We start from the raw sequence: 14,485 nt of genomic DNA, 5'->3' as shown, positions 1-14,485 counted from the left end.
GTAATATTTTCTATACTATGATGATATTCGTATCTCGTCTCATGACCCAGATATCAAAAAATAGTATTTATATTAAAGTATTTATTATATCATTAATATACATTGTAGAATTTAATTACAATTCATTTACCATAACCTCATAACTTATAATTATTTTTAAACATACTTACAATTTTTTTATCATTGTTTTTTATTTTTTTAGTGTTACTCCTTTTCAGTCATATAATAAGATGGATTGTAGTATCTCAAGAGAGAAGTGAAAACTTAGAAAAATATTTTGAATAGCTGAAAATATAATTGTTCTTTTGTTTTACTATTTTATCTAATAAGCCATTTCATCAATAAAGATTATATACAAGTTTATGATTTATATTTTTTTGTCATTCAACCCGTGTAATACACGGGTTTGTAAGCTAGTGGTTAATATGCAAATTAACAACCTGTTGGCATTTCATTTTTGAGTCATCTTATCAATAAATCGATCTGACGTAAACAAAGATCTCCAATATTGAGACCCTTTTAGGCTCATATATTACCTCTTCTCTATACGAATTTAAACTGCTTATAAACAGTATATTATCTTGTGCTTTGATCTTCTAGATTATCTTGGACTTTGCTCTTTTGAATATTGGGCCTGCTATTTTCAATAATGATACCTATATTGTTTTGGGCTTCTTTTAACCTGATTATTGGGTATCTTATTAGTCGACATTTTTTAATTCCTTACGCCGTGTTATGTTGTTATGTTCCTTTCCTTATTGTGTTCTAGTTCATCTAAACTTTAATTCACTACTTTTATTGTATATTTATTTGTTTAACAATGATCGGAGTGTCGCGCCCCGGTCAAAGATAATATTTATAACCCAAATTATCTCAAACTATGAGTTAGTGCCAGCAAGGGGTCGAAACTAGGGGTGTAAACGAGCCCGGTTGAGCCCGAGCTCGACTGAGCTTGAGCTCGGCTCGTCATGTTTTTAAGAAGCTCGAGCTCGGCTCGGTTCGAGCCTACTTATTTGAGCTCGAGCTCGGCTCGCGAGTAAAACCTAAAGCTCGAGCTCGGTCCGACTCGACTCGAGCTATTTTAAGAACAACCTTAGACGAGCTAAAAACTCGGCTCGAGCTTGCTTCAGTATCACTTAAACGAGCCAAAGCTCGGCTCGCCAATGTTATCATCATTATATATTATATAAATAAATTTTTGTTTGGGCTCGTTTAGGCTCACGAGCCTAAACGAGCTTTGTATTTCAGGCTCGAGCTTGGACTCGATAACTAAACGGGCTTTATTTCAAGCTCGGGCTCGTTAAAGCTCGGCTCATTCGAGCTTTTAACCGAGCCGATAACGAGTAGTTCTCGAGCCTTTGGGCTTGTTTACACCCCTAGTCGAACCACACGAGTCTGTGGTTTGTGTCCGGACTTGGTCGATTATCAAAAGTGGTGGAACAATTATAAAGCTTGCAAATTGAGTTATTATTTGTTTGTTCGGTTGAAAAAAAGGTATTGGAGTAAACCGACAAGTTTGCTATTAACTATGAAAACTGATTACTTAAACTATTGCAACAATGATTACTTGATTAAGATTATAATTAGAGACAAGGTTCACACTTGATGATCGCAAGACCTAGGGTTATTACACGTTTTAAATTGATTTAGTTGAATTAAGTGATTAACAAATTTAGTGTCATGTGGCTTAGGTGCCAAAAGTTATCAACGTTACAAGAACGGACCGCAGTGCACTTCTTTACCAAGAACATGTAATTCCTAACCTAAGACAAGGCATAATTGCACATAACCATTTCACAAAGTCAAATTTAATATTCACTCGACAATTCACGAATTCGAAACAGATGCAAGACAATTATCAAAGGTTTCAAATGCTTAAACACAACTTGTCACAAAATCAATTCAAACACAAAAGGTTAAACCCTAGAAAATCTTACAAAATCTACACCGGGGTGAAACCCAAGGAGACTAGCCGCTCATGGTTGACGATTCACGAACACCGGATGAGGAAGATGAACACCGAGCCATGATCTTGGTCTTGGAGAAAATGATGATAATGGTGATTAGGGTTTGGTGGTGATTATGGATTGGTGATGATGATTAGGGTTTAGGATTGGGTTAGATGATGATGGAATGAATGGATGATTGATGGTGGTGATTGAGAATGGTTGTGGATGAAGGTTAAGGTGGAAAAGGCTCCAAGAACTAGCTCATCATCTTTCCAACTCGTAACCTGTGTTTTATGCCTTTCAAATTTGTCAAAAATTGGTCAAACAACAAAAACCAGTGATGCCACTTTCCAGGGGGCGTCGACAATGGGGTAACAGGGCGTCGGCGATGCCTTCCCCTGATGAGCATTTTGGCTGACGGCTTCCGTTACTGGATATGGCATTTTCTGACCGACGAAACACGTTGGCGACGCGACTTTAGGCCGTCGCAACCCCTAGTTCTGACTTTCGATTTTCTTCATTTTGCTTATCCGGTTGATCCCGATCGCTTTCCGATGTTCCGTAAAACTCCCGAATAGCTCCTTAAACTCCGTTATACCTGCAAAACACAAATTCTATCAAAGTAGATCATTCGAAACCAAACTACGTGTAAGAAAATAAACTTAATACGGTTAAACAACGAGTTTTCAACCGCATATCAAACAATAACAAGTCGAGTGGAAGTCTTGAGGTAGTTGCAAGACTACTTAGAGTTTTCCATGTATGCTCAGGTTTGAATATTAATTTCCCCAAGTCGTACCTTTTTGGTATGGCAAATTGGCCTGTAATAATCCCACCTATACCTTTTTGGCCAATAATAATCCCACCTCAGAATATTCCCCACACCAGTCCCACCTTTCAGATATTTTTCCCACACTGGTCCCCCGTTAAAAATCCCTAACCCAGTTAGTAAAATGGCTAATGTGGCAGCTGACTAATGGATGACGTGTAAAAAATGATTATGTGGCATCTGATTAGTATTCCCCTGGTATTTTACAACTTAAATCATTTATAACCCACATTTACTCTTTACCAACCCCTAAATTATTATCCCTTTCACCAAGGCGATCATCAACTACAGTACAGGCGATCATCAACTACAGGCGATCATCACCACCGTTCAAGACCAACATCAGCAAATCCATAGGCGATCATCAACCACCGTTCAAGAGCAAAAACAGGTATGTGACTGATTTTATGATTATCGAATTTCAAGCTTTAAAACCCTAAATTTGTAGTTAAAGATTTCATAAAAAAATGTAGTGGGATGGCTGAATCGGTGCTTGTGAAAGCTTGGCATGGTGGCAAGCTTAACAAACAACCAAAATTGCACTATGAAGGGGGTGAATCTGATATGTTCCAAGTTGAAGTTGATAAAATGTCATATTTTGAGCTTTTGGATTTTGTAATGGAGCATGGTTCATACAAAAGTAAGGATTTTGAAATGTACTACCTAGTACCCGGAATGAAGTTTGAAGATGGTCTTGTGAAGTTGAACAATGACAACGATGTTAACGAGATGATGGTGAAATTGGGGGATGATGTCAGGCATATTCTCCATCTTTACTGCCAAAAGCCACATATTAAGCCTATTCTGAGGAAAAAAAAGTCCCAGCCCACTAACACAAAAGCCCAGCCCACCAACACAGAAGCCCAACCCACCAACACAGAAGCCCAACCCACCAACACAGAAGCCCAACCCACCAACACAGAAGCCCAACCCAGTAACACAGAAGTTCAGCAAAACCCTACACCCTCACAAGACCTGATAACAGTTGCTAGTTTTATTAAGCCTCCATGTTTTGGTAAACCATCTTCAAGTACACCTTCTGGTTTTACGAAATCATCTGCTGCAAGAATTCCCACACCTACCAAAACAGTTACAATATCTGAACCACCAACTAGTACACCAATTGTTAACAGTCCTGAACCTGTTGAAGACTTACCTATCATTCCTGAACCCCAAACAGGATCTGATGGTGAAGATGGATCTGATGTTGGGAATGAAGCCGAGGATGAATCTGATGAAGACTGGATAACAGATGATTTAAATGCTTCTGAGTCAGATAGAGATGATGAAGAATGGGTAGCATCAAGGAAAGCTATTAAGCATAACAGTCAGTTGTCAAAGAAAGACTTGCTTTTAAAGTTATTGAAGGACTTTGAAGTGAAAGCAGTTGGTCAACATAATACTGAAGAGGAGGAAGAACATAGTGGTGCAAGTAGCTATGAAGATTCTGAGGGGGATGTTCCTTCACCAGGAGAGAGTGAGGAAGATGACATAAGGGGGAAAAAGAACAAGGTTACTGTCCCAGTTGTTACTTCATATACAGATTGGAGTAAGTGGAATTGGGTGGTTGGTACTAGGTTCCCTTCAAGGGAAGCTTTCAAAAAAGCAGTTACAAATTATGCAGTTACTAATGGGAGGGATTTGTGGATATCAGTTAGTAACAAGAACAGACATGGCAGAATAGGTGTTAGCTGTGTAACAGGGTGTCCATTTAATGTGTATTGTTCCTATCACCCTAGGAAGGGATGTTATATGGTTAAATCTGTAAAGAAGGAACACACTTGTCAAAGAAATATGTCAAAGAACAGGCAACTCACTGCTGACTTCATATCTGACCAGTTCTTGACATTATTTAAAGCAAACCCAAATTGGAGTGCAAAAGATATCCAAGATGCAGTGAAAGAGAAGTACAAGGTTATCATTACAAAATGGTTGGCCTATAAGGCTAAATGCAAAGCTTCTGGGAAACTGCATGGGTCAATGAAAGAACATTACAGTAAACTGGGATCATATTTGGAAGCCCTTAAGGAAGCAAATCCTGAGTCAACTTTTGAACTTGTAACTGTCCCACCAGAATACTATGATATGCAAAGTGATGCAGAAGTCTTCTTTAGGCTCTTTATTTGTTTTGATGCTTTGAAGAAAGGTTTTTTAGCAGGGTGTAGGAGACTTTTATGTCTTGATGGTTGTTTTCTAAAAACATTTCTAGGAGGTATGCTACTGGTTGCAGTGGGTAGGGATGCAAATAATCAAATGTATCCAGTTGCATGGGCTGTGGTAGAGGGTGAGAACAATGACAGTTGGACATGGTTCATGACTGAATTGAAGAAGTGTTTAGAAGTACTTGAAGAAGGGAAGGGATGGACACTTGTTTCTGACCAACAAAAGGTATGTTAAGTTCTAATATCTGTTATAGTTTGTTAAGTATATGTTATTTTGAATCTGATAGATGGTGTGTTATAACAGGGTTTACTAAATGCTGTTGCTTTGGTTTGGGCCAATGCTGAGCATAGGAACTGTGCTAGGCACATCTATGCAAATTGGCATAAGAAATTCAAGGGTGATGACTTAAAGGAATTGTTTTGGAGAGCTGCTAGATCCTACAACATACCTGATTACAAGATGGCAATTGCTGATATGAAGGAACTGGATGAAGAAGCAACACAAGCATTCATGAGTCAAAACCCTAAATGTTTTTGCAGATGTTATGTTAGTACTGAAGTCAAGTCAGATATTATTGTGAACAACATGGCAGAGACCTTCAATGGTTATATTCTACAGACTAGATCAAAGCACATCATCAATATGTTAGAGGATATAAGGGTTGCAATCATGAGCAGGTTAGTTACAAAGCACAATGAAATGTCTACAAAAAGTGTCGTTGTTTGCCCTAGGATACAGAAGAAACTTGACAAAGAGAAGGATTGGGCTTACAAATGCACTGTATACCCTTCAAGCAATACACTATTTCAAGTCAAGTACATTGATGATGTTTCTGTTGATATCAAGCACAAAAGATGTAGCTGCAGAAAATGGGACTTAACTGGTATACCATGTCAACATGTATGTGCAGTTGCAGGTTTTCTTCATAGAAATGCTGAGGAGTTTGTTCATCCTTCCTACACCAAGGACATCTATCTCAAGTCCTATGAGTTTACAATCCCACCAGTACCTTCAGATAAGTACTGGCCATCTATTGAATCACCCCTAGAACCTCCACCAGTCAAAGTTGGTCCTGGTAGACCAAAGAAAAACAGGAAGAAAGATCCTCATGAAGTCCCCAAAAAAGGTAAACTTAGTAGGCATGGTATGTTTATGAGATGTGGCAACTGCAAAGCAAAGGGACATACTAGGAAAGCTTGTACTGAAGCCTCAGCAGAATCAAGTAAGCAAACAAAGAAAAGGGGGAGGCCCAAAAAGAATCAACTTGCTTCATCGTCGGTCACAACAGTTGAAACTGGCAGTCAACAACAGTCTCAGCATTCACTTGCAACTAAAAAATCCAGGGGAAGACCAAGGAAGGCTGCAAAAACAACCCCAGAAGCTTAAACCTGCTGATGTGTCTTTTGTTAGGATTATGAAACTGTTATGCTTTAAACTGGTTGTCTTTTGTTAGGCTTTATGTCGTCTTTTGTTAACCTTAAACTGGTTGTCTTTTGTAGGGCTTTATGTTGACTTTTGTAATCGTCTTTAGTTGGGTTCAAACTTTATGTAATGGTTAACTTGGTTTGGTTATTATGTAATGGTTAGTAATGGGTATTATGTAATGGTTAGTATGTAATGGTCATTATGTAAAAGCGAAAGTGCATAAAGTGCATATGTAGCTAATGGTTATTATGTAATGGTCATTATGTAAAAGCGAAAGTGCATAAAGTGCATATGTAGCTAATGGTTAACTTGTAATGGTCAATATGTAAAAGCGAAAGTGCATAAAGTGCATATGTAGCTAATGGTTAACTTGTAATGGTCAATATGTAAAAGCGAAAGTGCATAAAGTGCATATGTAGCTAATGGTTAACTTGTAATGGTCATTATGTAAAAGCGAAAGTGCATAAAGTGAATATGTAGCTAATGGTTTGACAAACAACAACAATCTTCTTTAATCGGATTTCATTCCAAACTGCCAATCCAAGTCATAACATACAAAACACTACACAATCTATTTCACTCCATATTTCCATACAAAACAGTACACAACCTAAAAACTAGTGTTGCAGTCAAACCAAAAACCAAAAAACAAAACCTAAAACTAGTGCTGCAATCAAACATCTTCTGCTTTTAACATTCTGACTAGCCTTTTTCCTCAAATTTTTGTTCTCTTCCATAAGAACCATCTTGTCAATTTCTAAGTTTGCAATCTTCATTTGTAGTGCCTTGTTTATTTCAACCAGATTATTGGTGCCATCAACATCTTCTTTCCAAACAAAGAACTTGCAATCCGAATTCTAACAAATTAAATCACAAAATGAGGAAGCTTTCAAGGCATAATTATCAACATACAAACTTATTTTACTTACAGGCCATAAAGGGCATCCATAAAACTCCTTCCCTTGTCTAGAACTTCGAGAACCAGCAACTCGCTTCACTGCTACCATCTCATGATTACAATAAACATTCCCATCGGTCCCAATCCTATAGATTCTTGGTTTATTGTTTCGAGAGTATGAAGAAGACGAAGAAGAACTCATCAATATCCCTTAATTGAATCGCGAGGGAGAATTCCTGTGAACTAGGGTTTTTTTTTTGGGTTTCAGTTGATAAAAAGAGCCTAGGTATTTAAAAAGGACCAGGGGAATACTAATCAGATGCCACATAATCATTTTTGACACGTCATTCATTAGTCAGCTGCCACATCAGCCATTTTACTAACTGGGTTAGGGATTTTTAACGGGGGACCAGTGTGGGAAAAATATCTGAAAGGTGGGACTGGTGTGAGGAATATTCTGAGGTGGGATTATTATTGGCCAAAAAGGTGTAGGTGGGATTATTACAGGCCAATTTCCCTTTTGGTATTGGGGTGGGGGGTAATGATGTGGAAGAGATGGCTAAAGTGGTGGGATGTAGGATGGGCGATTTAACGTTCACTTACGTGGCTATCATAGTGGGGGCGAACATGAATCTACTAATAACTGGGATCCCATTGTCGACATCTTCGAGACTTGCCATGTTTCATGGAAGGCTCGGACCCTCTCCATTGGGGGGGGGGGTGTCGAGTCACCCTTATTAAATTGGTTTTGGAGAGCCTTCCAATATTTTTTTTCTATTTTTAAGGCGTAGGTCAAGGTGGCGAATATATTAGAAGCTTTGATGAGGAAGTTTCTTTGGGGTGGGTCAGATGAGGTTAAAAGAATGCATTTCAATGAGGCGCTTTTAGCTAAGTGGGTTTGGAGGTTCTAGATGGAGGAAAAAAGTTGGCGGCGAAGGGTGGTGCTCGCGTGTCATGGTAATATAAGAATATGATCCATTCTTCCTTCGAACCCGTCTTTATCGGGGGTGTTGAATAATATTATAAGGATGGAAGCTAAAATGGATTTGAATGGGAAAAAATTGAATAGTTATATAAAAGGGAGGCTGGGAAATGGTGCTATTATTAGATTTTGGGTGGACCATTGGTGGGAGGGGGCCAATGAATTCTTTACAAGAATGTATTCTTATTTGACAAGTCACACCCAATGGGCATAATGTGGTGTTTTGATGGCGCACTTTGCACTTCGCACGCTTGTATCGCCACGAGCCGCTTGGAGCCGCCTTTACTATTTTCTGGATGCGGCTCGATTAACTGGGTTTGTGGACTGTAGAAGAGTCTTCATATTGTCATTATTGATAAAGTCTTGTAATAATAGTGAATTCAATTTTATTGAATTCCAAGACTTCAATACTACATTGATTAAGGAATTTATTTCAGAAAACTCTTGAGATGAGGTTCTGAATCATATAAAGAAAACATGTGTTTTGTTTAGATATATAGAAACTTGTATGTTACATACACCACTCACAACTTCCAACAAATTTCAAAATTTTGCATCCTACGAGCTTTTATTCAGGTAGTCTTTCGGGTGCAAGGCTATCCCTGACTGTTAGGATCTGAGGCTGTCATGATTGTGCTTGTTTGTAAGAATTTGACAAATCAATGAATATAAAACAATGTAAAGTGCAGCGGAAATGGAAGCAAACTTTGTAAACACAATCAAAGAAGAGAATAGTTTGATAAACACATGCTTTCTCATTAAGTTGAATGATTACAATGAAAATTAAATGATTAACAAGCATGTTTACATATCTAAACTCTCCCTCAGCCTAATGCTCCAAGGTTGGTTGTACAAGATAAAAGGATTGGACTAAAGAAGAAGAATCCTCTCAGTTAATCAAATGTAACAGTACAGGGTACTGCTTCATTTATAGGCAAACCAAACCATCGAAGCATCTCAGCTGACGTCACCATGAAAGTGACATCTAACAACCTAACAAACTCTATCTACTGATCTATACAACTACTGCTTTGCTAACTACTGATATTGCATAATATTACATAAGATGAATAAAACTGCTGCTGCATCATTCTATTGCCGTGAACCCAGCAGTACTTGTCATGATCAGCAGCGCTTGACTCAAGGCAGCAGATTGAACAACATGGCTTTTAGTCTTCATCAGTCCTTGAGTAGAACAGCAGTTGTAGGTCAGCAGATGTTGATAGAAGCAGTACTTTGGAATATTGCAGATGTTGGAGCCACAGTCAAGGGGAAAGCTGATAGTAAACAGTTGCTTATTGTGAGTCCGCTGTTGTGATCCGGTTTTGGCTTTCATTATCTGTTCCTCTGGTAGGATTCAATCCCAACAATCTCCCCCTGGAACAGATAATGCCAAAACCCTTCATTATTCTGGACCTTTATTTCTCATCAGTAGTTCCTGAGCTTGCCTCTTAAATTCTTCTTCAAAATTCTTGGAACTTGTGTCATCATCATCCCTACACAGTGTAAGTTCAAGGAGATCCTGCAAATCTTCAACACTAAGGCCTAGTGCTTCTTTCCTTGATATGTACTTCACTTCACCATTGGTTCTGACCAGAGTCAATACGTGGGTCTTTTGATCAGATATCCACTTTAGTATTTTTAAACCAAATGGGTTTCTTGGGAGAGATTTATTCTTTGATGAGTTTGGAGATGATGGCCTTGTGAACACTTGCAGGCTTTCAGACATTCTTTTGAAGGCCATCTCAATGACATTGTTATCAGCAGCTATGTCTTATGCAGTCTCTTTTTCGATCAGCTCTTGCCTTTCAATGTCTGTCATGCCTGTCGAAGTGTTTGGTGATGCAGGCTTGGTTAATATCTTTTTAAAAAGGTTCTGAAGCTTTGTTGAGTTCTCTTCTTTTAGACCCATTTTCATGATGGCATCATTGAAGTACTCAGCTTCCTTTTCTTTGACCTCTTCTTCAGACAGTTGTTTTCCTTCTTCTTGGTTTGTCACAACAGTAGGATTGTCTGCTGATTTGAACATTGTTCTGAGGTTTTCTATCTGCTGTTCAAGCTTCATCATTTGGTCATGCTTCTTTGAAGTGCTTGAAACAATTATCTTTCTTTTCTTCAGCCTTTCATAGGCTTCATCAATCTGCTGTTTTGACTATTTTGCTATGGCATCAGCAGTGTCTACTTTAGCATCTACCAGTTCCTGTTTCCTCTTTTTATATTCAGAAGTAAGATCAGCAATTAGCTTTTTATATTTGTTCCAGTTTGGAGCTGTCTTCTTCTTACTTGGATCACCTTTAATCCTTTCAATCCTGTTTGCTTCATGCTTCAGAGCCACTATTGGCCATTCTTCAAATTGGTTTTCTTCAGCTGGATAGAATTTTTCTTTCATGATATATGCAATAAGTTCTTTTCTTATCGCCTTTCTTTGATCTGTCTTTTCTTTGCTCAGAACTTGTGCATAATCTTACATCAGCTTAACTTTTATAAGTAGGAACTCCAATCTTTTAGAAATGGCTTCATCCCCCTGATCTTTACATTCGAGTTTAGCTCGAATCTTTGCTTGCCTTGCTTTCATTTCAAGATATTCATCCATGTCTTCTAGAACTATGAAGCCTATGAGAGAAGGAAATTTTCTTTTTGAAGGATCATCCTCGGTGTAGAATTGTTTCATCTCATTCTTTACAGCATCTAGTTCCAATGGATATTTTGCAGCATAGGATCAAATTCTTCATCGGTGGCTTGAGTTGTTTCTCGTTTTCTTTTGTAAAGCTTTGTGGATGAAAAGGATTTTGCTTGTGACATAGGAATGGTGAGAGCAGTGGTGGATGATTGACTAACAGCAGTTGAAACAACTGGTGTTTCAACCGCTGTTGTCATTACAACTACTGATGTATCAGCAGATGTCTTCTGCTTTTGAGCAGGGGTTGTGATAGCAGTTGTTTGAGTTGTGATGAGTGGCTGACTAACAGTAGTTAGAACAACAGGTGTTTCAACCACTGTTGTCATTACAACAGATGTTGTAACATCTGTTATCTTCTGCTTTTTGGCAGGAGGTGATGATGGGGTGGCAGATTTTGATGGTGATGATGGTTTTGGTGCTGTAGACACAGATGGTGGTGGAGCAGTAGTTGTGGTGGTGTGTGGTGATGTGGTGTGTGTTGATACTGCAGTTTTAGTTTGGCTACTTTCTGGCTCAACATATATACCATCATCAATTCCCTTTTTCTTCCACTTGATCTTCTCCCCCTTTTTGGCATTATCTGAGAAGGGTTCGTTCATGAAGAGAACAGTGGAGGGAACTTTTCCAGAGGCACTTTGAATGTGAGCTTTGATAGCTTTGATATCTGCCTAGGTATCTTTGAATCTTGATTCCACCATATTTGTCAGCTTTTGAACATGTATAACATGCTGCTGATCTGTCATCTGCTTTTGTCTTTCCAGCAGTGGTTGGAACATGTTCCATAACTCATTTGCAGCAGGTGCCTGTTGAGCAGGTGCTTGAGCTGGAGGAGCAGTGGATTGGGCTTTCTGAGCTTTTAACAGCTGCTGCACCATGTCCTTTATTTCAGCAACTGAGGTTTCCAGGTTTTCAACCCTGCCCGTCAATTCCTGATATTTTGAATCATCACCTGAATTAACAGGATCATCTGAATCCCCACCAACAGTAGTTTTACCAATGTATGACTTAGGAACAGAGTCCCAAAAGTCAGCCATTGGTGCCCCTTGTTCTTGGTACTGGGGACTTCTTTCTTCAGCACTTGATAACCTTTTGATGTTGCCAGTGGTTAAAACAAACTCACTGGTGGTTCTCACTGGTGCTATTGAAGAAATTGCCTTCAAGGGAGTCTTATGAATGTAACCACTGTCCAAATGTAAACCAGTGGGTTCAACATTTGTAGTGGCTGCTCCACTTGAACTACTGACAGGAGTTACTTATAACTCCTGCAGTGTAACCTCCTCAGTTGTTGCTGGGATAACAGAGGTATCAACATCAGACCCAGTCACTTGTGGGAGTATACTCTCAGTGATAGGTGTTTGAGAGGAACTGATTTGTGTCTGAGTAATACCAACTGTATGCAACAAAGGTATCATTGATTTTGGTAATATGGAGGGTGAGGGTGAAGGGGTTGAAAGAGACATGTCCTTGGGATTAGGACTGTGGAAGATGGATCCGAGTGGGTCCAGAGCTTCATATTGTGGGGTCCCTATGCTTACAACCTGATCCTTTTGTGAGGATGCAGGAGGAGTTAGAGGCAAGGGTTGAGATCTTTCTTCCATCTGCTGTGAGGAAGTAGTAGCAGTGGTTATTGGTGACTTTTGTGATGTCACTGGCATTGACTCTGGGATCTCATCTTCCAGAGGTGCCTTTGTTTTGGGTTTGGTGGGCTTTCTGAATGTTTTCTTTTTGGTCTTTTTAGTGGTGGCAGGTGTGGGTTTCAAAAAAGTGGGTGTGCTGCTTTGATCACCTGGAGCAGTGGGCTCAGCAGCAGATACTTGAGGAGCAGTTTCATCTGCTAAATTCTGCTCAGGCACCTCTGCTTTTGTTTTTATTGGTGCCAACATTCTAGAGAATGTTTCAGGTGTTAAACAGTTTATCTTAAAGAAGCACCTTGTTTGGGCAATTCTGCATCTTCCTTTACTAATTTTTGTTCAAAATAATAGCTCAAAAACCTTGGAAAGAGCAGAAAAGCTTTATTGTCAACATTTTTTTACCATATCATCAAAAATCTCCTGGGAATAATTATAATCTTCATTGTTCAAAATAGCATATCCCAGACATTGGATTTTTAATGGTATTTCATTAAAAGATGTTGTTTTATTTGAGACACACATTAAAAGAGTGTGAAATAAAAACCTGGGTGCAGAAGGGAAATAGCCTTTTTGTAAGGTATCTCTTGTTGGTTGTACTGCATACCCTCTTCCCAGAAAATCAGTTTCAACTCGTCTTTAGATAAAGAAGTTTTACCTTTTTGATCACCGAGTTTAAAGACTTCTGAAATTGATTGTGGAGTGATTTGAATCTTTTTACCCTGTATTGAGGAGTTGATGGCTATGACAGTGTCTCCTTGTTTTTCAAGGGTGGCATTGTTCCAGAACTCTCTCTGGGTTTTTATGTATATGGGAGCATCTGCGGTTATCAAAGTTTTGTACTTTGATGCAGATAAGGTGTTGATGATGGCGTCGAAGGAGTTGTTGGACGAGGGTTTTGTGAGAATACCCAAGTAGTTGTGAGGAGATTTGAATGGTATTTCGCTCGGTTCAACAACCATTTGAGTGGCGTCTTTAGGAGCGGATGAGGAAGATGATTTTGATTTTGGTTTCGATTTTGATTTCGTCATTTTTGATGAAGAAGATCGAAAAGCGTTTTTGTGAAGAAGAGTGGGAAACTGCTTTGAGAAGATAATTTTTGGAATTCAATTCGACAGTGTGAGCCCCTGTTTGGGTTTAATCAGGGTTTTATTTTAGGGAAAAAGTGAATACTGACGTGGCAGCGGTTATAATGATCTGACGACTAAAAAACTGACCACGTGCCAACCCCTGATGAAAGAGTAAGTAATGGAGGACAGTTGTTTTGGGGGGCCACTGATGAAACAAATATCAGTGGTTACAACGGTAATAAATGAAGCAGTGGGTGATTTTTACCATCAGTGGATGTTTTTACTACATCAGTGGATAGCATATTAGTGGATACAACACTAATTTTGAACATCAGTGCTTATCAAAGGAACATGAGAACAGGGGTTGACTTTTAGCAGTGGACAGATATTAGGGAGCAGATGTTAAGGCACGACAACAGTTAAGGGAGAACAGTGGTAGAAAAATGAAGACCATTAGTACAACAACTGTTAGTGCAGCAATGTTTTAACTTTTGACAAATAATGTTAGCATCTGCTTGTTCAGATGTAGGAATTGATTTTGTCTTGTGTAAACACAATATCATGTCTAGCATCTGTTTAGCTTCAGGAATGCTATGCTTTAACAAAATACATTTTAGATGTAGATTATCAAGTTTAAATTGCCAGCAGTTATCTCAGAAATCTTTGTTCAGGGTTTTGCCACATGTTCAGTATCCCTGACAGTGGTTTAGGATCCCAGAGATGAAGACTTTTCTACTAAGGCTACTCATTTTATGTCTAATTATTTAAATTAGAACATGAGTATCTTAGTATTTCAAAATCATTCTACAATCAATTTTTGATTAGTGATAAACTAACTTAAGCTTGACATGACCTTGACAT

At 38.7% G+C, this 14,485-nt stretch overlaps 1 protein-coding gene across 1 annotated transcript; it reads left to right on the top strand.

Annotated features, from left to right (window-relative positions):
* The first annotated feature begins 4,572 nt into the window (after positions 1–4,572).
* On the top strand, positions 4,573–6,327 carry LOC118492469. Its single transcript, XM_035990525.1, has 3 exons — positions 4,573–4,924; positions 4,988–5,166; positions 5,245–6,327. Exons 1-3 carry the CDS (start codon positions 4,573–4,575, stop codon positions 6,325–6,327), a joined length of 1,614 nt encoding a protein of 537 aa, XP_035846418.1.
* The last annotated feature ends 8,158 nt before the right edge of the window (positions 6,328–14,485 follow it).

This window comes from Helianthus annuus, chromosome 5 (assembly GCF_002127325.2).
Source record: "Helianthus annuus cultivar XRQ/B chromosome 5, HanXRQr2.0-SUNRISE, whole genome shotgun sequence".
NCBI lineage: Eukaryota > Viridiplantae > Streptophyta > Magnoliopsida > Asterales > Asteraceae > Helianthus > Helianthus annuus.
This window is presented reverse-complemented; position numbering and strand designations above follow the sequence as displayed.

Coding starts and splice junctions, on each gene's coding strand:
- LOC118492469 (XM_035990525.1), top strand. CDS start 4,573: ATGTCAAAGAACAGGCAACTCACTGCTGACTTCATATCTGACCAGTTC. Junction 4,925..4,987: donor TTTTGATGCTTTGAAGAAAG/GTTTTTTAGCAG, acceptor AAACATTTCTAG/GAGGTATGCTACTGGTTGCA. Junction 5,167..5,244: donor TTGTTTCTGACCAACAAAAG/GTATGTTAAGTT, acceptor GTGTTATAACAG/GGTTTACTAAATGCTGTTGC.